The 25,268-nt window shown below is 37.3% G+C and overlaps 1 protein-coding gene across 1 annotated transcript in view; it reads right to left on the reverse strand.

Moving 5' to 3' along the window:
* Positions 1-9,459: 9,459 nt before the first annotated feature.
* LOC122789859 (glycerophosphoinositol inositolphosphodiesterase GDPD2-like) overlaps positions 9,460-25,268 on the reverse strand; it is a 502,465-nt gene continuing 486,656 nt past the window's right edge. Inside the window, exons 8-9 of the mRNA XM_044057293.1 lie at positions 13,501-13,652; positions 9,460-9,525 (exon numbers count right to left, since the gene is read on the reverse strand). Coding sequence (XP_043913228.1) covers positions 9,460-9,525; positions 13,501-13,652 — 218 coding nt within the window. The remainder of the gene's footprint in view (positions 9,526-13,500; positions 13,653-25,268) is intronic.

Genomic DNA, 25,268 nt, shown 5'->3' on the forward strand with positions numbered 1-25,268 from the left:
ACTACATGACTATTTTTGGTCTTTCAGAAGTGATTCACCTTGTAAAGCTACATGACTTATGTACCTCATGTATACTGTAAAAAAATATAGTATTCCTGTATGCCTGAAACATGCATGTTTATATTGTATTCTGTTATATTTTACTAAAATATTTTTGTTAAGCTCATTTACATATTGTTAGCAATGTACTACATAAACTAAGTTTACTGTTTGTACCTTAATAATGTTCTTTTTGTTGTAGAGCTTTTCTCCCTGAGTCTCCGCTGAAAACGGGTATTTTTTTTTAACCCAGTCGGACACTATCCAGTTAACAAATGTAAATAAATAAATAAATAAATATTTGCACAAAGCACATTCATATTACAAACTGTTGCAAATGGTAATATAAAGAAAAGTATTTAGAAAACATAAACATAGGTAGGCGCAGATAAAAGAAAATAAGGAAAATCAATCAGGCTAACAAATGCATGGGCTGGGGACACCATAGGCAGTTGACAAAATACCATAGGGTTCTGGTCTGACCTATGCCACTACTGGCTGAGGTTGATGAATGGAGAGTCAATTGAAAGCATGACATTCAGAGGTCAAGGGCTTGAGAATATATCAATGTAGTACTGAAATCTGGAGATGTGAAGCTCAGCAGCCTGCATGCCATGCAAGCAATTCTAGATGGACTTCACACCAACCCTGTCATGTGTGGCTGTGTTTGTATAAGTTCAGACCTCTACATTATTGTAGTACAGTAAAAGAACACTACAGGCAGAAACAAAAAAATATTTTTTTTTTTATCCAGGCTATGAAGTCCTATATACTCCAAGCCTTCCAGCAGCACAATAACTAGTTATTATTTTTTTTTCTAATCCCAAATGGCCTCTTGGGAACAGACATGCTGACATGATTTTGTGTTCTTACAAATCTACGTCTTGCCTATAATGCACACTGAGGACACAGCTAATAAGATTTTCTTCTTCTCTCTCATGTCAGATCAAATTCACATTTGCTTAGAATACAAGTAGTGAGAAATGTGTCAAAATTGGTTTGGAGGGACAGGTTTATCTTGCAGAGGATACCACTGCTGTGGAACAGATTCCCCATTTGCAAATAAAAAAGTTCATCACTGTCCATTTTAAAGTGTAACTTAGATCTATGGATGGCAAACAGAAAAGTATCCCCAGAACTGCTCCCTGTAGTACTAATGACCACATACACTTCTTAAATTCTTTATCCCATACATGAGTCCCCTCAAATTATTTTTGGCATGATCACAGTTATTCTCATTAGGAGTAATATATACTTATTGACCATAGGATGGGCAAGGCCAATCTATAAAAATAGGATTGGTTATTTTCAGCACAAAAGAGAGGCTTGCTAGGCTTGAAATGGCATGCAAGGCAGCTAGCCTAGTACTTACCTATGAATCTATAACTGAGATACCTCAGTAAAAATGGCAGTGACTTTGTCATAATGTCTGTTACATATTTGTTTCTTACACCATCTATGAAAAAGTTCTTACAAAAGGATAAATAAATAACTGAGGAAATATAACTTTTTTTAAAAGTGATATTCTGTGAGTTTCGGGTCCTATCTTCCTTCTCTGAGTCAGCCAGAATGTTATATTTCTTAGTTTGAAAAACACAGCTAATTAATGAAGTTCCTTTTGGTGACTAACAGGTTTATTATTATTTGTTCTTCAAACTACAAAAAGGCTTAAGTGTCACAGCCCCAGGGAAAGTAAATAATGCAGCTTTATATGATAGCACAAAGCAAAAGAACTGTGAGTGAGTCTGAATAGTTTTATGACCTCAATGGGTATGAAGTAAAAGAGTTAAGTACCTTGCCTCTTCAATACGTACAAAAACAAGAGTTAAGTACCTTGCCATGTGTTATCCCTGACAAAAGAGTTTCAGATGTGCTGGCAAAGTGATTCAAAAGCAAGGGAGACAAATTTATAAAGGAATTATCATTTAATGCCATTCACTCTCAGCATGGTATGCATCAAGAAAGCTTACTAGGATAGAAGTGCTATAGTTGGGGAAAAACTGCCAAGTTGTGCTTTTTGAATATGTAAATGCATGTGGATCATTCTCTAGGGGGGGGGCACACTCTGGGAAAAGATAATGCTGCATTTAGGGTGTAGCTGTCCTTTAAATGTCCTTGATGGAAAGTAGGCAAAAACATATAAGTATGCACTTTGAGTACTGGCTTTGGTCCTGTCACTGTGACTCAGATCAATTATAAGCTCATATTTATAATTTTAGGGTAGTGAATAAGAAAGGGTTTGGATGGACTGGGTGTCAGTCAGTATGGCCATGTAATGTGAGAAGCCTGGAGATAGAAGAGTAGAATATGGATATTAAGTGACACTTCAGGAGGACTGGAAGGAAAGTATATTGCTGACAGTAGAAAATGGAGACCTTTCTATTACAGATTCTTGGTAAGCCTCTACATTAAGAACTGTATACATTTCTGCAAATCCTTCTTCTGTTGAGATAGTGACAGAGTGAAAACAGTACAGAGAAGAAATCATAAAAATAGTGCAGGTTCTGCAGCAGGAAACACATGAATCAAGGCTCAAGAAATGTAATATGTTCATCATGGAAGAAATCAGGAAAAATTGACCTCTACAAATATGGAGCACCCTGAATACAAAAGCACAGGAGATGAGTAGATGTTAGATGAGGAGAATACAAACTCAAGCGGGTACAAGATAAAGACTAAGGAACTATGGCTCATTGGTATTTTAGGCAGTGCTGTTTTAAAACAGATAGATATAGATGCATGCAGAGTCTGCCAGCATTCATTGTGCAATCTGAAGCATATGTAGAAAACAAAATGCATTAGAAAAGCAAAAAAAGCATCTGCAGCAGTATTTAGGAATAAGCTGAATATAATCACTGCGAGAATGACACACAGAGAGTGACTGTATCCATGAGGACTGCATTTCATCACAAGGGTGAAGCCTGACTAAGTTCCACTGGTACTAAGTTGATCTACCATCACCACTGGTTGGCTAGGTGGTACTCAAGGACTTATTTAAAAAGACATGGCTTGCCTTTTTTTAAAAGGACTTCTTCCAGAATTTCTCTAGTTGCACTAATATTCAAAGGATCAGGCTCCTGAATGTGCCATACTGGTACATGGTAGTGTATGTGCATATTCAGTATATTGGGATAGTAAAGTCTGTGTCTCTTCAGCTGCAACTGCTTATTCATCAATGTAGTTTCATTTGTTTAATATTTTCAGCTTTGCAGATAGTCTACAAATAGAAAATAGAACAGTTAAAGTGTAAGTTTCCATATTCTCCAGACTTGGCCGGACCGTTTTGGGTGGTGGAATGTATTTTTGCTGAACTTGTCACTGTTCTGGTGATGGCAGCAAGTTCAGTTGTTATTTGTGATTACTCAGACAGATATTGCTTTTAATGACAGCAAGTACAGTCTATAGTCACTAAAACTGTTCTCTTAGCCAATCAAAATTGAGTATCTATGGGCTATTTTTCTTTAAGAAAAGGTGTTTAAGAAATCATTCAGCCATGAGAAGGTGCTGTGTGATAACTTTAAACTTATGTGCATGGTTAGGCAATAGACCAAAGGCTGGGAGTCATTCTGCATCCAGGTATGACACAGTAAAGAACACTATGTGTTTCTAAAATAAACAAAGGAATGGATTTTTTTTATCATATAAAAATTATAGTTTAGATAAAAGGCTTATAAAGTGAATTGATGAAAAGCAGGTCTTTAGGCACTAAAATATTCTAGACATTTCATTTTCTTATTCAAATTTTAAATCTTTCTAAAATGTATGTAAACTTTAACATCTAAATATCTTTTTTCATAACAATTTTTAAATACATGTTTATTTAATACAAATATTTGAAGCATACTACCAAACTACAGCAAAGCTGGTACTCTCTCTGACATTATAAAAAAATGTCACTGAATGGCTTTGTGTAAGGCATGGGCTCAAATGACAACTATTACACAGGAAGGCTTTGTATAAATGTTATCAGCCTGCTTCATAAGCCATACCCTGATTTATTAGATTATTTTTCCTGCTACAAATCATAAGTGCTGGTAAACCATTTCACCTCAGCATTTCTCATAAGTAACGTATATCGGTAAAGCACAGTTTCTATTCTTCATCAGCCTATCTTTTATCACTCATACATCTGTGAAAGTCATAAAATATTTCTTTCACATGCTCTAAACTACATTCCGTCAACCTTCATCTGTTAAGTTTAATATCTTAATGGCATCGCGAGCAAGCCTTTGAAAACATTCTTGAATACCCAGGGCCAGCAACGTTCATCAACATTCTTCTTCGGAGTCAAATATGTATGCTTTTAATGTGGTGGGTTGAATAGGGGGATGAGTTTGTGTCTGATTATAACCATGTTATTATGTGTTCGAGACATGGATATAAATAAATTCACCTCAAGAGTGAAGCTCAGGAGGTGAATCTTAGCATCTATGTTGACCCCCCTGCTCTCATTTGATTTGACTAAAGTAAAGTGTAGAATTTGTGTGATTACACTGTAATTCTTTCATTCAAACGTTCTTATTACTGGACCGAGGTCAAACACTGCTTTGACTATGACAGGTATACAAAGGAGATATGCATGCTGGTCATGCTAATGTTCCCCCCAACCTTGCCAAATGTATGTGGCCCCTGAACCTAGAAGGTTAGCCACTGTTTTTTTATATATATATATATATATATATATACACTAATAGATCTATGAATTACTAAGATGCATACATACAGCTGGTTTACCCAATTAGATTGGTTTATTTATTTTTTTCCAATTTATTGGAAATAAATACACATTCATCCAGAAAGAAAAAAAAATGGCTAGAATATTTATGCATTCATCCTTATCTGTCTGCATATTATAGTTTTTTGAACAGTTAAACATCCTTTCTTATATCAAACAAAAATATATTTTCATGTAAAACAGCCTCACAAATCTATGTCTGGAATTCTTAAATTGCTTTTTTTTTCATATATTGGGACTACAATAACAAAACATGAAAGTATTTCAAGCACTGAGGATCCTGCTCTCTAAAGTAATATGTAACAGACCAAGCTTCATAAAATGATTAAAGGTGTAGTGAATTCTAATATCCAAGATAATATATCTTTGTCAGATAATGAGGCAAGGTGGTAGATCAGTGAATGAATGTTTTTCATATCCTCATACATACTCAGACACAAAAACACGCACACACATACACAGCCATGTACTCATTTCTTTTGTAGTCTGAAGAATCGAAAATTTGGATTTTTTTATCAGAATCTAACATTTTACATTCTATCGGATTTAACCTGTCTCAGATACTCCTATTTATAAAATGCAAGCTATAATGACTAGTTGAATGGGACAGGCTTTGTGAGAAAAGTAAACTTTATTTAGCAGAATAAAAGATGCACTTTACATTTAGAATCTTCCAGCTTACTTGCTTTGCTGTCTGAAACCATTATTTCTGCACATGGTTAAGAATGTACACCATGTAAAAGGAAACTTATATTTCTCTAATAAAATCACATAGGTTTATAGGTATGTACTAGGCTAATGGCCCTGGAGCCTTTACAAACCTAGCCCATAAGATTACCCTAGCATTGTGCCACTCGACCTTAGTTCCCAGTGCCTCTGTCAAGTAGTACCACTGGAGTGATCCCTGGGGTGAATTTTCTATTTCCCATCCACTCATAAAGATTTCTCTTGAAGAGGGCCATTAAAGTAAAATGCTTATGCTGCATTTGAGGAATAATCCAACTTTGTTCACAGCATACAACAGTGTGCCACTATAAATGGACATATTTTGGAGAACTAACTGTAATAATCATATCTGCCATTACTGAAATACTTTTTTGTAACAAACCATACATCATTACACTTTATTTCCTTTATGTGTTTTCCTAACAGAAAATTGGACTTTAAAAAATAATCTAATTCCATAAAGTGAAGCATTAACTAACTAAAACCACATGAGCAGAATACAAATTCTAAAAAGTTAAATTCACTAAAGAAGAATAACTTAAAACCACATTATTTTAAACCAACATACATATCACCCATTTCAGCAAATGAAAACTTGCGGACAACCAGAATCAAATTTATTTATATTTATTTGCATTTGTTAATTAAGGTAGATCACTAATCCCAAATGACCATTTCATTCTTAACCCAGAGGGAATAAATATATCTGTATTTATATGAGTGAGTGTGTGTGTGTGTGTGTGTGTGTGTGTGTGTGTGTGTGTGTGAATCTATATATATATATGTATGTATGTATGTATATGCACATTACCCAATTACTAAAACATGATGGAAATCAAATGGTAGCATGCAGTTATAAATGTTATACATGGATATATTTACAAATATATGATTACATTTGAGTTTGATCATACAGATATGCAGTTATCAACAGTGGGTCACAGAGGCTGGTTAGTGTATTAGCGTATAGGGGAAACAGACTAATAGTTGTAGCAGATGTCTTATCAGCATACAGAAGATAATTACTTAAATGTTTTCTAATATGTTCCTACTGCAAATTAACAGAACCTTCTCAAGAAGTCATTCCTGCAGATGTTTAACCGTCAACAACCTGCCTCTCAATTCTTTGCAACTATAGCATATTACTTGGACATGCAGTAAAGATAGTTTGCAAAACAACAAGCTCCTTGCACCCCATCATTGTTGGGAATTTGTTCCCCTCCCTATTTATTTTTTATAAAGGAGTTCAGAGCATCACAAAGAAAGGGAAACATATAATTTTGTTGATAATAAAATTTGTCTTATGGAGAGATAGTGTGATCTTAGAATATAAAAGTAAAGGAGTACAGAAGAACTGTCTCCCCAGATTGGGAAGGGGTGCAAAAGTATATTCTGTAAATATGCACTCTTTCAGAACTAAATAATGTCATGTCTTACTTTTTAAAAGTACGATTTCTCTCTTTACCTTAAAGTTTTCTATATTAACAGACCTGCAGTATGATCAGAAAGTTAGCACACCTTTTCAGTTTTGGGTTATAGATTCACACACTCTCACTTTTGGGATATCTGTACTTCAATTATCTACATTAGTTTCAAAGAAGTGTTCTCAGTCTCTTTTTAACTACTTTGGGCCAAAATGATTTTGGTGTTTTGCATTCTGGCAAATAAATTTCAGTCAACAGTGCTTTGATCAGCAAAACTAGAACCGTCTTGACTCAAACAGTTAATCCTTTTCATGGATTTTTATTCTTAAACAAAATGTGAAGGAATTCCAAACTGAAAGGATGCCCAATAAAATCTGCCAGGAGCCTCCATATGAAGCCCTCACAGTAACAATGTAAAGAAGACTTGGGGGCTGAAATTTTGAGAAGAAGTGAGAGTCGTATGTCTTATTTTACGTTTGACACTGCATGACTATCAGTTGAAAATCTTACCAAAATAAAACTAAGTTACCACAAATCAGAACAGCATATGTGCCAAAACTCCCATATTAATTTTATAACCCACAGTTAAAACCAATGGCTGGTTAAGTTAAAGATACTTCTGACTATTTTTGAGTGCCTTTAATGGTTTAGTTATTGGAGCTTTTCTCCTTGGTCCTGCATTGAAAAGGGATCTTGTATGACCCAGTCAGAATTTCCCAGTAAATAAATAAATAAAGCTGTATGTCTTAAACATAACTTGTCATATAGTTGGCCTTGGGGAGGAGACAAAGTAGCCACCAGTAGTTGATACTGGGGGCTGATGGGTGACTAGAGAGTCAGTAGGCCACATATCCATGTATCCAGCCAATCAGGAAATAAGGAAAAATGCAAAGATAAAGAGATGTAATAACATGCTGCACGCTCCTCTGTGGCAAGGCAAGGTAGAATGTTAAATAAGTTTCTAGATTTCTCACAGTATGAAGAGGAGGATCTGAAGTAAAATGGTAAAGGATTGTTATGCTTCAGGAAACATGCAAAGGTCATTAAAAAAGATTAAAGATGAATGGCATAATGCTACTAGTGCCAAGCTAACTCTCTCCAGCCCCTTGGTTGTGCAAAGGTTCTAATACCCATCTGTATATGTCCTGTCTAGTTTTAAGAACATTGTTCTTTTGTGTAGGGATTAACTGAATACCTAGAAGGTCTGCAATGGAGTTTCAATGACATGATCTTCCATATTTTGAGGAGATAGACAAATATCTCCTTTTTCATTTGTTCTTGTTTCTTTCAGCAGCACTCTGGATTAAAAATCATTGCTGTATGGGATGCAGCTGGGTTACATTAAGCAATCTCCCTTTTCACTGTCCGGTACCAGTCTCCCAAGGATTACACCAGGAAAAGAAGTCTCAAGTTGTTACAAATATGAAATTTCCCTTTTTGTAAACCAGGGCCTTTTGGCTTTTATCATTTTTTAATGTTCTGGGTACTGCCAGCTTGCATGCTTGGAGTCCTGCATAGCTGCCACACTTTTATTTATTATTAACTTGATCTTCAGAATGCTCCATCCATTTTCCTACTTATTAGGGCAGCTATGCTTGTGAGGTAATAATGGCATTTTGGCATGAGCTATATATGTTGCATACTTGAGTTGTATCTGTTATAATGGTCTACCACATGCTCACTTCTCTAGGATAGCTGTCTAGCAGTCTTGATCTGGTACCAAACCCTGGTTGTCAGCATCAAAGATAGATGCCCTCCTTCTGTGTTAGATGGTCATGTTAGCTATAAACTCACTGTGTCCACAAAGTAGAAGCAGGTTAAACAATTCAATCTGAGTATATGCTTTAGTTCAATTTTTGATAACGGAGTAGGACCACTCAGGGTTTTTTGAGAAGACAGCATGGATAATGGTCAGCGTTCGATGGATCAGTACATTGTTCAATCCAATGAATGGGCCCCATGGATCGGGTGAGACTGTGGAGAATTCTTGGGAGAAATTCCAAAGAAATAGAAATAAGAGAATAGAGGATCCTTTCTCCTCTGTCCTCTGTGGGCACCACAGGTACTGCACGAATGCCTGCAGAGTTGCAGGAATTGAATGACAAATTAGAAAAACTTCTTTTTAAAGAAACTAGTACACATCTTAATATTTTGTGCTTGAAATGCTATTTGGAGCTAGACATGGTGCCACGTGGGTTGCAGGCATTTAAAAGTCCAACTATTTTTGATTCTAGTGATGAACAAGATATCGTCTTTAAAAATAGGTGGATAACAGCTGCACATAAGTGTGCAATGGAATGGGTGCAGACTTTGGTGGAGCGTGATGTGCTTAAGCATAGAAAGATCAAGGAGGAGGTGCTTGCCGTGAATACGGAGCTGGGACAATTGGTTAATGCAACCTGTTTGAATGAACTTTTGTCAGAAATGAATAATAAATTACAAGACTGAGTCTGAACTCACTGATAAGAAAAAGTACAAGATTAATAGAGATGTGAAAGACTACAAGTTCCAAAGGGCATTTATTTGGAAACGTCTTCAGAAGACTTCAGCACATTCAACGAAAGGTAGTGCCAAGTTTTCTCCTACAGTCTCTTTTGCTACCTTGGAAGATAGAGAAACAACTACTGGGGTAGAAAGTGAAGGTAATGAAGGTGATCCTGCATTACCGGCAGCCGAACAACCAGTTAAATATGCACAATGTTTTCGGAGTGAAGCCCCAGATGGTGTCCAGCGGACTGGCAAGAAACGGGACAGAAATGAATGGAGACACAAGAAAAGCAGAAACAATGGTAAACAAGTTCAAAATTTTATAAAACAAAAAGAACAAGATGGTATTAATGCCATTAATGACCTTGTATTGAATATTTCTGCTTTACCGATTACTGAAAACATCTATTCTGTGCTTGATTTGGGTTTGAAATTCATACCTACATGTTTTCCATGGTTACATGTATTAAAAAGTGAGCTGTTTAGATTAGGCATGAAGTTGCATTTAATTGATTTTTTTAAAACTAGTGACAATGAATCTGCTGACAGTTCGGATGATTCTTTTTATTCGTGTTATGTCAGACTAGGAATGTTTAAATAATGCTTATTCTTTATTAAATACAGATGGTGTTCCTGTTTTTAGTAACTTTATACCTCCATATGCTAACCAGAACATTATAAGTTTTATGTCAGTGTTGAATTTTCAAGTACAAAATTGTTTTATGAATTTTTAAAAGAAAAACATAAAGTGGAATATAATTTATGCAAGGAACAATGGATGGGTTTGAAACAATTATGTACAGATCATAGACTGATTATCAAAATGTCTGATAAGGGAAACAAAATTGTAATAATGAATCATGAGCAAAGTGTGAAAATGTGTTACACCCATCTGAATAATATTGAAGTATATGAGAAATGTGGCATAAAAGACTATGAGGATACAATGAAAAATTATCTGCAGTTACTGCATAAAGGTGTACGTTTGGGCTATTTTACTAAAATGGATGTAGAAAAAAGTTTAAGACTGACAACACATGCTTGGCTTCATTTTACTGTCTCCCTAAGATCCGCAAAGGGGTGGAGAATTTGTCCAGTAGGCCGATAGTGGCTGCGGAAAAATATTTTCTAAAGAATATTTTCTAAGGAACCTGTTTTTTTTACATGAATATTTAAAATCATGGGTGATACGTATACCATCCAATGTGAAAGACAGAAAAGATTTTTTGGGGAAAAATTAAAGCCACCATTTGGGAAGAGGATATGGGGACCAAGCAATGTGGACATTGCAATCAGTGCACCTCCATTTTACAAGTGGAGAGTATTAGTTTGGAGAATAATATCAGAAGTAGGATTTACTTTTGTAAGGGAAACTGCCAGACCCAACATGTTGTTTATATAGGAAAGTGCATGTCCTGTCCAAGTTTCTATGTTGGAAAAATGGACAGGAAATTACGTAATAGAATTTATGATCACCTATATTGTATAAAAAAGAAGGACATGAACAATGCATTATATAGACACTTAGCTGGCAGTTCTGGTTGTGATTCCTTCACATTTGCCATTCTAGAAGTAGTAAAGAATAACCCCAGGGGAGGCAATATTAAGGCAATTTTGGGGGAAAAAGAGATCAAATGGCAGATTAAGTTAAATGCGGCAAGTCCACCAGGCATTAATGATTACATTCCTACCAAGCCCCTAATAAGAAATTAATTATGTAGCAGGTATGCAGTAGCCTGTCAAAATCTACATATTTTTCACTATTTTTTAATATAAATAGTAAGATTTTTTAGAAATGTATAATATAATTGCATCAGTTTATAATTTTACACTGCAATTGTTATGCAATTTGTATTCTTTGTTAAATTTGCATCATATATTTTTTCACATGCATTTCATGTATTTACTACATTATTTCATATGAAATATTTATCCAGCATGTATTATTAGAGTTGGGGTTATGAATTTTATTCTAATAGATAGAGAATTTTTAGTATATGATTGAATTTTGATGCTGTTTTAGGCACTTTTAATTTATAGTATTACTGATTATATTTTTAAAGTTGTTCAGTTGGGTTTCATTAATTGAAATGTGGTTTAATTGGTCAGGTGATGTTTTAGGCGGGTACTTAAAAGTATTTAAGAGACAAGTTTTGATTTATTTAGTGTTCTGATGAAATCTACGTTGGATAGATGAAAACGCTCAACCTCTGTTTTTGTACGTTGATTAAAAAGAAGTTCTTTGTGACAATTTCATGGATCGTGGTTTATTCTGGGAACAGTTTTTGGTTCTGGTTGTCTTCAAGTCCTGAATTAAACATTTGTTCAATTGTCCATGACCAAAGTGGTTTTTATTTTATAATCTCACCAAAAAACAAAAAGAACTTTTAGACTTTTTCAGAAAAGACAGTAACATACATATAATGAAGCCTGACAAAGGGAGTGGTGGTGTTTTACTTGAGACGCATGATTATTCAAATGTGATGTCAGACATTTTTACAACAAAGATACATATTCACCCACATCCAGAAAACAGATTAACATCGCACACCAGAGAATTGACTCTTATTTGGAGGAGTACATTATGGACAATCATATTCATGTACAGAATTTAAATTTCTTTCTAAGCCTAAAATTATCATCCCCACTATTTCTGGTATTCTGAAAATCCACAAAGATGTCCAAACACCCACTTTTGAAAAAGTTTAGTAAAAGGTCAGGCTATTTGTGTTACAAGAATAACATCCCAGTATGAAGAGGTGTGGGGCGAACTTATGAAACTTAAACATATGTTTATTGTAAGGGGATATCCAGAGAATCTAGTTAACAACTTGATCAAAGAAGTGTATGGTGGTTGGGGGAGGAATTCAAACCCCTATTAGGTTTAGGGCTCAGTAAGTCACTCCAAGATACTAGTGAGGTGAAACATGAAAAAGCATTTACCATCCAACACAACCATTTTTCCAGTGAGATTAGAGACATAGTCAAGCATAACTGAAGCATTTTTAAAGTTAATAAAGACATTCATAATATGGTGGGGGTAGCACCAACAATTATTCATCAAAAGAGCCAAACATGTCAGCCAATTACTTGAAAATAAAATTTCAGGGATTTTACCCCAAGAAGCAGGGACATATTCTTGTGGTTGTTGCAGACAGTTTTCATACATTACAAAGGTACAAAACCTTACACTGGACAACATTCTTAAAAGTCATGTTACCGTTCAAAAAGGTAACTGCAATACATCCAGGGTTGTTTATTTAGCAAACTGTGATCAATGTCCAGCATATTATATAGGTAAAACTGAAAGATCACTTAAAACATGAATTTATGGACACATTTATGAAATTGTAAACCACAAAGTAACCAATGCATTATATAAACATTCTACAGGTTGTTTTGGTTTTAAAAAGTTTTCCTTCAGGATTTTAGAAATTATCAGCATTAATCCTGGTTGGGGGGGGGGGAGGACTGGAAGTGCTGGCTTACTAATGGAGAACTTATGTGGCAGCTTATACTTTCCGCTACTTTTCCTCCAGGTTTAAATGAATATGTATCGATTGCACCAGTACTTAATATTAGGGATGACAGACTATAAATATATTACTTTGTTTTTACCAATGTGCTTTATTTACCAACAGATTTGTACATTAAATGTTTCACGTGTTATGGAGGTGTGTGCCTTTAAGAAAAGTTCATCTAATCACCAAGTATTCCGTACACCTGTTTGCATCAAAGCACTGCTTTTGCAACAGCATAAAACATGTTGGCTTATCTACTCAAGTTATTTTGACGAAGTCTTTCTGTTGAGATGAAAGTGCTCAATCATTTTATTTATTATTTTAATAAAAAAGATCATTTTTTTAACCGGTGATCGGATCCTCAGTGGCGTTATTTATATATGGATTTTTTTAGGTATGACACCAAGTATGGCACTAAACCACGAATAGTTAAATATACAAATAAATGAACCAAAAATATATGCAGGCACTGACTACAATGCAAACATTGTACATATAGATAACAGTTAGGCTTTATCACAGGATTTACAAGGCATGCACCAGTGAATTGGGAAAGGTATATACTTACCATTGGAGCACCTCTGTGACCCACAATCAGTGGTTTAGGAGGAATTTTATTCGTCAGACATGGAGGCACTATGTGTCGTGTGAGTACAAGTGGGATCAGGTAAAGAACTACCATAACAGCTAGGTACGCGTCAACAACAATAATCTTAAGTACTGCAAAGAAGGAGAGAGTTACAAACAATGAAAACCAGTCAGATGACACTAATTGTATATATCATACTGATACACCTATATAATGATCAGGACAGTTGCGTTCGTAAATAAAGTAATGATACACTACATAATCAACATAGTCTGCCTTCCACTCACTGTGTGCATTTCAAAATGCAAATGATTTCTAGCATTCATAAGACAAGAATAAGTTTAGAAATAACCATCATTAATAAAAAACATTCAGACCTTTCTAGGCCCCATCTGTACCTTATGATCACTCGGCCATTACCAAGGATATGCTTGAAACTAGACAATAGTGGGTATGCTATCTATAACAGGGTACAGAGAAAATACTAACCATTTAAGTCAATGAAGCATGTCACATCAGACTTGCACTGCAAGGTAGCCACTGAAACCTCGCAATGTTCAAATGGTAGGCACAAAGCCATCACTCTGACTGCAGGTGAGCAGCATCAATATTATACAACTGCACTAATGCCCTTAAAAATAAATAAATAAAATAATGAAAGACTATAATGTCCACATGGTTTTATTGCTGTTCAGGGAGTGGAGAGGGAGAGATTTTCTGCTGAATTCTGGATGAATAAGATGAATAGTGCGAGACAAGCAGTGAGGTAAGTATTAATATTTTTTTGTGATGCTGGCAGTGATCAGCTAGTTATCTTATTGCAGCTCTTATGGCTTTGCAATTTTTATACAGCAACTTGGAATAATGTAATGTGCACCAACTTGTCAGTGTAGACTGTGCAAAGATGAAACTTACTGCATGGCCATCAGACCTTATGGCTATAACTGCTTGGTGGGGGTTGGGCAAATCTCTCAAATGTGCCTGCTTTTGTCTCAACATCTACCCCCCTAATCCCTAGCAAAACTTGTAATATGGAGAGAAAATGTGTTGGATTACACTTAAATGATTACAATAATTAGACTTATAGACTTCTTTTCTTCAGCAAATGCATGTTATTTCACATTCTCTTCTACACACACACACACACACACACACACACACACACACACACACACACACACATATATATATATATATATATATATATATATATATATTTATATATATATATATATTTATATATACACATACACACACACATTTTATATATATATATATATATATATATATATACACACACATACACACACATTATATATATATATATATATATATATATATATATATATTTTTATACACACACACACACACACACACACACACACACACACACACACACACACACACACACACACATAAATGCTTACAAATATTTCAAACATGGGCATTAATGCCTTCTGTCATGCCAATATACCAAAACAGTTGTTCCATACCTCTCAACTGTACCAAATTCCTCGGCATTTCCCATATGGTGGGGTGAAATAATAGGGTGCCATGAATTCCCAAGTGGCCCCTTCAAATCCAAATTTTGTTTTTTTCCGTTTTATTCACATTTTGTAGGTAGCGCTGATGTCATCGCGCATCACTGGCATATCCCATATTATCATCAACGTACATGGGTGTGCATGATGACAACAGTATTGGTGAGAGAGTGCAGCAGTGGCTAACTGCCACTCAGAGTCAAAGAACTTAATAGTTATTTACATCCACAACTCACGACTTGCAGCAAGCTGTCTCTGTACTTGTAGTTTGCTGAAGAGCAGTATTAGTGGTGAAGTAATGGGCTGGATGCGTCAGGTAAGTTCGTGATTCCAAGGTATTAAGTAGTTTGTTAATTTAGATCCTTTAAGTAGGAAAAGTAGTTTGCTAATTTAAATTATTTAAGTAGGACAAGTACAGAGGTTAATCGACAGTTTCCATATGTAAACTACTTAGTATACTTTCTGCAAAGGATTAGGCTAAAGTATCCTTTAGGTAGCGTGACAATTCATAGTAAAGTTTTCCTTGGAAGAAAGTTGAAAGCGGAACTGGTGGTATTTTATCTTGTTTCCCCCTCTTATGTGGGGCCCAGCGCTTTCATCATTCAGTTAACTTTTGACTTAAATAAAACACCAGAATATGGATGGCATTTTCAAAATTAGGGATACTCCCTGCTTGTAGGTCACAGGACAGTCTTTGGGCTAATCAGTGGGGGAGTAGCGTATTTGGGTCACTTACTTGTTTTATTTATTAGGGGGATGTCATCTCACTGCCTTACACATGTACTGTCCCAGTGTTTTAAGATGTGTAGAGTGAACTGGCTGTTTTCTTGACGGTGAGTCATCTGAATTCCGCCAGTTCCAGAGATTTGTAGTTAAAGGAGGAGGAGACTGGAATCCTACTGGGGAGAGAGAGGATTTGTTTTTTCTTTTGCCCCTGTTTTGTTTTATTATTTTGCATTTTGAGAGTTCATGTTTTTCATTACGAGTTCTGCTTCTTGTTCATAGTTATGCTGATGTACTGCATAGTTTGTATATAAAAAGTTTTAGTCTTTTGACAGTGGCAGCAACAGTGCTTACATTCCTTTGTAAGTATTTAGAAAAGGGCAGTTGTAATATGAGCATATTTTGCTATTTAGCATGTTGTTATAAAAAGGCTGCTGTTAAGAAAAACACCTTAATGTTTGCTAGTACGGGATGGAGGCGGTCCCTGTTTTCAATGCTAATGAAATTAGAAACTGAAAAGGTCTTTAATGCAAAAATGAAAACCCTAAATACTGTGGACTTTTTTCTCTAGGAAAATCAAACAAATTTAAAATGTGATGCAGTCTGTTAACAAACCCCGAATTTCTGCAGTACTTATTTCAACACTTGTTTTCATATTTAAAATAATTCAACCTACAGACCTCTGGAAGGGAAGACAGAAGTTTTGCATTTATGATGGTGTTATTTAGACAACCATTTTTACAGTTATGACAGACCTTTGCGTTTTGTGTAATCTTTGTGGAGAGCCAATGCCTTTTAGAGTTTTGCTGTTAGTTTTGGTATTAACTCCCTTTGTTCAGCACAGCTTCAATTTATTCTTATTGTATTCTAATCTTCCCAGGTCATGCTTTGATGAAAACAATTTGACTGCCTCATATGAGCAGGAGAAACAAAGAACCTGTTTAGTAAACCTATTGCCCTTGCTTAACAGCTTTTCACTATTTTGCATTTTCAGGTTATTTTAGATGGAAATGAATGCTATGTACAGTATTGGAATGTTTGTTTATTTCAGAACATTGAGCATTTTCTTTTTTTAGGCTGAGGTAAAAGACTAATGTTTTTGATTATTGGTGGTTACAACTTACTAATTAGGTTTCAGGTATCCACTGTAATCTGGAATGATTTTTAAAATTCCAAAGTACTGCTAGTCGATGTCTTATTCTTTACAATACTTTTGCAGTTGGAATATGGTTTTGTTTTTCAGAAAACAACCACCTTATATGCGGAATAAACATTTAAGTAATTCTTTCTTTCAAGAAATGAACAAATTTCCATATTACAGCTTTAGAGATAGAGATAGTGAAAGTGTTTGTGTTACATTATGAAGGGTGCTGGTAATGTAAAACCGTGGAAGTTTTCTCTTTCTTATTAAACCAAGGGAGGTGGAATATCTTGGGATTTCCAGAGGCCATAAACTTAAGATAACCGTTATCGCCAACATTCCCCCCTCTCACCCCCAAAAGGGACCATAACCATGCCAGAAGAATGTAGTACCCCTGAAATCACAGACACTCAGGTTAAAACAGTCCTCTCCAAAGCCAAAAACACAGCATCAGTGGGACTGGACGGTGTCCCAGGCTGCATCCTACATGAGCTTAAAGATGAACTAACACCTCACCTAAACACATTGTTCAAACTCGGCCTCTCCACAGGCTACTTGTCCATAGAGTGGCACACAACGGTTATTCCGCTCCACAAACGTGGAGCCACAACAGACCCCGGGAACTATCATCCTATAAGCCTGACTAGCTTGGTCTGCAAGGCTATGGAGTGCATCATCATGGATCTCATTAACAGAGACATTGGGAACCTCCAAACACTGGACCCTACCCAGTTTGGCTTTGTTAAGGGCAGATCATGCCTCCTAAACCTGGTGGACTTCTTTGAGCAGTTACCAAGGCTATAGATGAGGGAAAGGTGGTCCACACAGCCTACCTAGACCTCGCAAAGGCCTTTGACACCATCCCCCATTCTGGTATTACAGACAAGCTCACCAGCCTGAACATAAACCCCTATGTCACGAGATGGGTTGCCAACTAGCTCATGGACAGAACCCACATGGTAAGAGTTGCGGGAGCTAGGTCTGACTATACCGGTTACAAGTGGCATTCCCCAGGGCTCAGTCCTAGGACCCCACCTGTTTGGTATATACTTCTCAGAGGTACAGGCAAGCACAGGAGCACTATGGCTGACCAAGATTACAGACGACTGCAAACTAGGGGCTATAACTGACACTCTGGCTGACACAGACATTCTCCAAAAGGGTCTCACTGAAGCAGATACCTGGTGTCAAAACCATGGCCTCAAGCTAAATGCCAAAAAGTGCATAGTCATCCCCTTTGGAAAAAACAAAGTACCCACAAATAGCCCCTAAATACAGAAGATGAAATAAGGGATCTGGGGACCCAAGTAGATATTAATCTCTCCTTTGATCATCACATTGCCAAAGTGGTTAGAAAATCCTTCTATGTGGGCCACCTAATCACAAAAGGGTTTGCATCCAGATCAAAAGAGGTCATTGTGCCCCTCTACGCATCACTCATCAGACCCATCATAGAGTACAATGCCCCATTTGGGATGTACCTTAAAAGACACCTGCAACAGCTGGAAAGACCACAGAAGTACCTCACCAAGAGGATCACTGGCCTCAAATAGATGCCCTATGTAGCTCGACTGAAGAAACTCCAGCTGTACTCAGTTGCTGCATACCACCTACTCAGAGGTGATCTCTGCCTGACATACAAGGCCATGTCCAACCCAGAATTGATGGACATGCTCCACCTAAAGAAAACCATATACCCTTGAGCCACATGCTCTAGGGATCTAAACCTCACTACAACAATAAATAGGACGTGCTGGCGGGATAGTGTCCTGTCCAGGGTTTCCAGATTTCCAGACCCCCAGGTAGGGACAAAAAAAGAAGGTCTCTCACGGCAAGTGAAGACCAAAAAAAAAAAAAAAAGGTCTTCAGCTACTGAAGACCAAAAAAAAAGGTCTTTAATGCAGAACAGAATTCCACATTAAAGAACTGAGCTCACTCAGTAGCTCTGCACTAAACACGGAGCTTCTCGTGTTTAATGCATTGCAGTTCCGCATTCAACACAAGTAGCTTTGTGTTTAGCGATTTTTGATTGGCCCGTATACCGGCATATGGGCCAATCAAAAATCACTAAACACGGAGCTTTTCGTGTTTATTGCGGAACACAAGAAGCTCCGTGTTTAGCAATTTTTGATTGGCCCGTATGCCAGGTATACGAGACAATCAAAAAAAAAAAACAAACAAAGCGGAGGCTGGCCGGGATTTAAACCGGCAGGGCGGGACTCGGGATCAGGCTGCTGATCTCAGGACAGTCCCGCCCAAATAGGGATGTCTGGCAACCCTGGTCCTGTCCCAGAGACTTCCCATGCTCTGCAACAAGATTCCAATCTACATTAGGCAGAGCTCTTCACTAACACTCTTCAAGAGAAACCTTGACAGTGGATGGGAAACAGGAAGTTTACCCCGGGGATCACTTTAGTGGCTCTGCTGGACAGAGGCACAGGGAACTAATCTAAGGGGGTGGCAAAAGCAAACACATTCTGGCTAGGCTTATAAATGCCTTTGGGCAGATAGCCTAGTACCTACCTATGAACCTATAAAGGTGTTTGTAGGAAGAGGTGAAGTTGTGAAGAGGGTAAAGAGGAAGTGAAAACTGAGATGATCAACCCATGTAATTCTTTCCTGCAGTAAAATAAGTGGAAACTTATACAGCGTTGGGTACATTTCATTAGACCTTTTAGTAGGACAATACATGGAATGTAAAATAATACATAGAAGAAGTAGGAAGTAACATTTTAGCACTAAAATCTAATGGTAGATTACCACTGAAACAATGCATTTGTTACACAGAGCTTTAATACCTTTAATTATCTCTCTGAAAGATTACTGCCCGGACAGTATACTTATGGTCAGCACTTGTGTATACATCTATATATATATATATATATATATATATATATATATATATATATATATATATATATATATATACACACACACACACACACACATACAGGTCCACTATGTAATCCCAAAATACTGAAATCCCGAATTTCAGTATTTTGAAATTACATAGCCGAAAACCCAACTACAATACACATTTCCGAAACCCCATAACCGCGAAATTCAAAATCCCTAATGTAACTCTACACATACAGCACACACATACACACAACTCCCCCCACCACAATCAAATAATACTACACTACAGATAAGCAGGGGGGCAAGCCCCCCAGCACTGCCCATGTGGGGGGCTGAGCCCCCCACACCCCTACTTATATATTCTAACTCCGAGATTGCACAGACACACAAAGGAAACTCACACCCACATCACAGTCACAACACACACTTACACACACTAAAGCCCCTAACCAACACACTTACACATACATACTTACCTAAACTTCCACCCATCCATCCACACAACGCACCAGCAGAAGTGAAATTTCAACATCTCCATGCTTTGGGATTTTGAATTTCACGCTTTTGCGGGTTTTGGAATTTTGTGTTTTTGGCTATGTCATTTCGAAATACTGAAATTCGGGATTTCAGTATTTTGGGATTATATAGTGGACCCATATATATATATATATATATATATATATATATATATATATATATATATATATATATACACACACACACACACACACACACACACACACACACACACACACACACACACACACACACACTAAAGTGTGTGTGTCTCTGTCTATCTTGCCATTGCAGTGAGTGCAATTTGTGTAGTTATACAAGGAGCAGCAGCAACATTAATTAGGGATGAAGGCCCCAAGTCAGGGACAGTCATTATTTACTGGTATTGCCTACTTAGGTGCTACAATAAAAAAATATTTGTTATAATATGTTTTTTGAAGAATAACAAAGCCTAGAAATGTGATTATTTGTGTTGTTTAGGGCTCACTGTTTTGTTGCAAATAACAACTGCTATGATGTCAGTGGCACAGCCAGGGATGTTGCCGCCTCACAGCAAGAGGTTCTCCGGTTCGATTCTCGGCTGGGGTGCCTTCTGTGCAGAGTCTGCATGTCCTCCCTTTGGTCGCGTGGGTTTCCTCCGGGTGCTCTGGTTTCCTCCCACATCCCAAAGACATGCAGTAGGTGGATTGGACACTCTAAACTGGCCCTAGGTGTGAGTGTGTGCATGCCTTCTGTGGAGGGTTGGGCGCTGACCTGGCAACTCGACACTGTAAAACTCCACTGCCAATCATAAGCGGACAGATGATCCACTGTGGTGTCCCCTAACCGGAAAAAGCCAAAAGAAGAAGAAGTTGTTGCATGCTCTTTTCTTTGAAATTAGTGTTCTGGTTATATTTTGTGTTTAATATTTTGTCTGTTTTTTGATTTGCTTTTGAATGCTGGTATCCCACAGTTTCATTGTAGTGAGCGGGATTACATAATTATGCATGCACATTTTATGTTAATCAGCATCCAAATTTTTGGCTAGTTGTACCTACTTTTCATGGGCCCTTGTCCACATTTTTGATGTTTCCAGGTTGAGAGGTATGAGCTGTTCCCATAAGGGTCCAGAGCATTCTTAAAAATATCTAAACTAGTTGCTTTAATGTAATTTGGTAGTGTATTCCATGCATCAGCTGCTCTCTCAAGAGAACCGGTTTGTACATTTCTCATTCCTGTAGAATTTTCTACATAGGTTGTCTGACTATTCTCTAGTACTTTTTGATAACCCTAAACATTCCCAGAGGTAGTGGTCTTTGAATGTCCTAAATGCCGTATATATCTGAATAAGGTATCCTCTTAAATGTCTATATGCCCTTGGTATATTTTTGCTGTACTCTTTCCACTTTACTCATGCATGTTTTCTTAAAAAGTTTCCATATTGCTATTCCATACTCAAGTTTGGGTCTAATGTAACTAACAATGACATAATTTCAGATTTCCTAGAATTTATAAATCTTTTTATACAACCTATAGTTCTATACCCATCATTAACCAATTGCTTGATATGGTTAGAAAAACACAAAGCTGGATCTATCAATATACCCATGTCCTTAAATAAATCAATCATTTCAATCAACTCCTCATGTTAATAGTACTAATATTTTAGATATTTTGTGCATGATTTTTTTTGTTCTTGTTCCTGATTCGGAGGTAAGAGGTTGAAAGGTATTGAGTTGCAGATGGCAGGATGAAATTAACTGGATATTCTTGCCATTTGCTCAGTTCTAAAGCAGTCATTACTAAATTGTTTTGCAGGACTAGTGTGCACTAAGTGAGGTGGACTACTTGAATGACACTTGATATGCACAGACAGAGTAGATGTCATTGCTGGGGCTGCCTGTGGAGGACCATGGCTAGCTGCCTGCTGTTTGCTTATCACTGTGGCTTTGCAAGACAGTTGTGATTTATGTGAACTTTCTATTGCTATGATGACTGATACCCTTTTCCTCATGTTATTCACTTCCTGCTCTGCTTCATTTTCATTTGGTGGGATTATGCTCTTACTTTCATAAGAAAAATACTTTTTACCTCTTTGGATCCCTTTTTCTGTTCCACTTCAGGTAATGTACTTAAATTTGAGCTTTTAGCGGTCTTGTTACTTTAAGGTGCGTTAGTCTTGACTTATGTTTTGTTGCTTTATCATTTTTATGCAGAATTAGTAATGTATTTAAATCTATTTAAATTGGGGTATGCATTTTTGGTGTTTGGATTTATTATTATTGACTAATATATGTGACAGTTTTCACTTGGTAAACAACTTTTTAAGATGATGACAATATGTTGGAGTTTTGAAAATCTTAGGGAGAATGAATCTGTGATGGAATATGAGGTCTAGGTGGCCTGCATTACTTTACTCTCTTGCTGTGGAACAGATTTGATGCAGAGGCAACCAGCAAACTGACTGTGCAGGGTGGTCAGTTTTACCCTAATCTCTCAGACCTAATATACAGACAAAACAGCATACCAGGACACTTATCAATACTGCTTTATTTTGCCTCTTCTTATATAGGTTCATAGGTTCATACTAGGCTATCTGTCCTAGGGCATTTATAAGCCTAGCCAGAGTGTGTTTGGCTTTCGCCACCCATTTTAAATTAATTTTGCTATGCCCTTTTTCGAAGTTAGTATTCTGTGCCTCTGTCTAACAGTGACACAGAAGTGATACCCGGGGTAAACCTACGATCTCCCATCCACTCATCAAGATTCCTCTTGGAGAGAGTCAATGAGGGACTCTGCCTAACCTGGACTGGGATTTTATTCCAGAGTGAAGGGAGCCTCTGGGTTATGAATCTGTCCCTCCAGCATGTCCTATTTATTTCAGTGCTGAGATTCAAGTCTCTTGAGCGCGTAGCTCGATGGGATTTGGATTTTCTGAGGTGCAGCATGTCCATTAATTCCAGGATGGACATGGCTTTATACGTCAGGCACAGATCGCCTCTGAGCAGGCGGTATGCCACTGAGTAGAGCTGGAGTTTCTTTAACCGGGCAGCATATGGCATCTGTTTGAGCCCTTTGATCCTCTTGCTGAGGTACTTTTGGGGTCTTTCCAGTTGCTGCAGGTGTCTGGTAAGGTACATCCCAAAAGGGGCATTGTACTCAATTATGGGCCTGATGAGGGATGAGTAAAGAGGCATGATGACCTCGCCTGATCTAGATGTGAATCCCTTCATGATTAGGTGGGCTATATAAAATGTTTTTCCAACCACTTTGGCCACGTGGTTGTCAAATGAGAGATTGCTATTAACTTGGGTCCCCAGGTCCCTAATTACTTCTTCTGTACTTAATGGATTACCACCTATGTGATAATTTGTGGGCACTTTGTTTTTGCCAAAGGGGATGACTATACACTTTTTGGCGTTTAGCTTGAGGCCATGGCTCTGGCACCAGTTGTCTGTTTCTATGAGGCCCTTTTGGAGGATGCTTGTGTCAGCTGGAGATCGATTATGGCACCCAGTTTGCAGTCATCTGCGAACTTGGTCAGCCACAGTCCTTCCATGTTGGCCTGTACCTCCGAGAAATATATACCGAACAAGAGAGGTCCAAGGACTGAGCCTTGTGGGATGCCACTTGTAACTGGTTTGGAGTCTGACATGGCTCCAGCAATTCTAACCATGTGGGTTCTGTCCTTGAGCCAGTTTGCAACCCATCTAGTGACATAGGGGTTTATATTTAAGCTGGTGAGCTTATCTATAATGCCCGAGTGGGGTATTGTATCAAAGGCTTTTGCGAGGTCCAGATAGGCTGTGTGGACCACCTTCCCCTCGTCAATAGCCTTGGTGACTGTTTCAAAGAAATCGACCAGGTTTAAGAGGCAGGATCTGCCCTCAACAAAGCTGAACTGGGTATATATATATACATATATATATAGCAATCACTTTTAAGGCCTTTTTCATTTCTGCAACAAAATTATGGAACCCCCTTCCACTTTATGCTTCTAATCAACCTATAACCAAAATACAAAAAGTACTGCAATTTTAATAATTTAGGCGAACTATCTGTATGTGCTACACTCATAAATGACCACTTTTCCTTACTAGCTTACTTATGCTGTCTGCAGATAATTTCATTCATAAAAATAGCTTCACACACTGGGGATTATGGTCTGCTTTTCCTCACTCACCTCAGTACTTTAAAATAAGTACAATAACTGAGCATAACAAATCCAGACAACCATACAAAACTCAGTAATTAGAATGTCACAACATTGATAACACAGCTGTGACACCAAAACTGATTTTAATGCAGTTTTCACCTTTACTGTTTTATATTTTTAAGTAATAGTTGCTGAACCTTGAGCTGTTCTGCACTTAATTTAAACATATATATAGAAACTATATAACCTATCACCGAACTCCATTGTGTCGATAATATATACATTCTGTAAAACTGCAATATCTGTCCTGTAAGTTAAAGGTTCATAGGTAGGTACTAGGCTATTGGCCCAAGGGCCTATATAAGCCTAGCCAAAAGGTACCCTGGCTTTTGCCACCCAAAGAAATTATTTTCCTGTGGCCCTGTTGAGCAGAGCCACAGAAGTGATCCCCTGGGTGATTTTCCTATTTCACATCCAATCATCAAGATTTTTCTTCAAGAATGCTAATGAGGAGCTTTGTTTGACATAGATAAGTAGTCTGTTCCAGAGTATGGGAAGTCTGGGACAGGAATCTATCCCTCCAGCATGTTCTGTTTATTGTGGTATAAAGGTTTAGGTCCCTACAGCATGTAGCTTGGAGGGATTGGGATTTCTTTAAGTGGAGCATGTCCAACAGCTCTGGGTTTGACATAGCTTTGTATGTTAGGCAGAGATCGCCTCTGAGTAGGTGATATGCAACGGAGTAAAGCTGGAGTTTTTTGAGATGGTCTGCGTAGGGCATCTGTTTGAGGCCAGTAATCCTCTTTGTGAGGTATTTCTGTGGCCTTTCCAG

The sequence above is a fragment of the Protopterus annectens genome, chromosome 15.part0 (genome assembly GCF_019279795.1).
Source record: "Protopterus annectens isolate FY-2018-M chromosome 15.part0, PAN1.0, whole genome shotgun sequence".
Classification (NCBI taxonomy): domain Eukaryota; kingdom Metazoa; phylum Chordata; order Ceratodontiformes; family Protopteridae; genus Protopterus; species Protopterus annectens.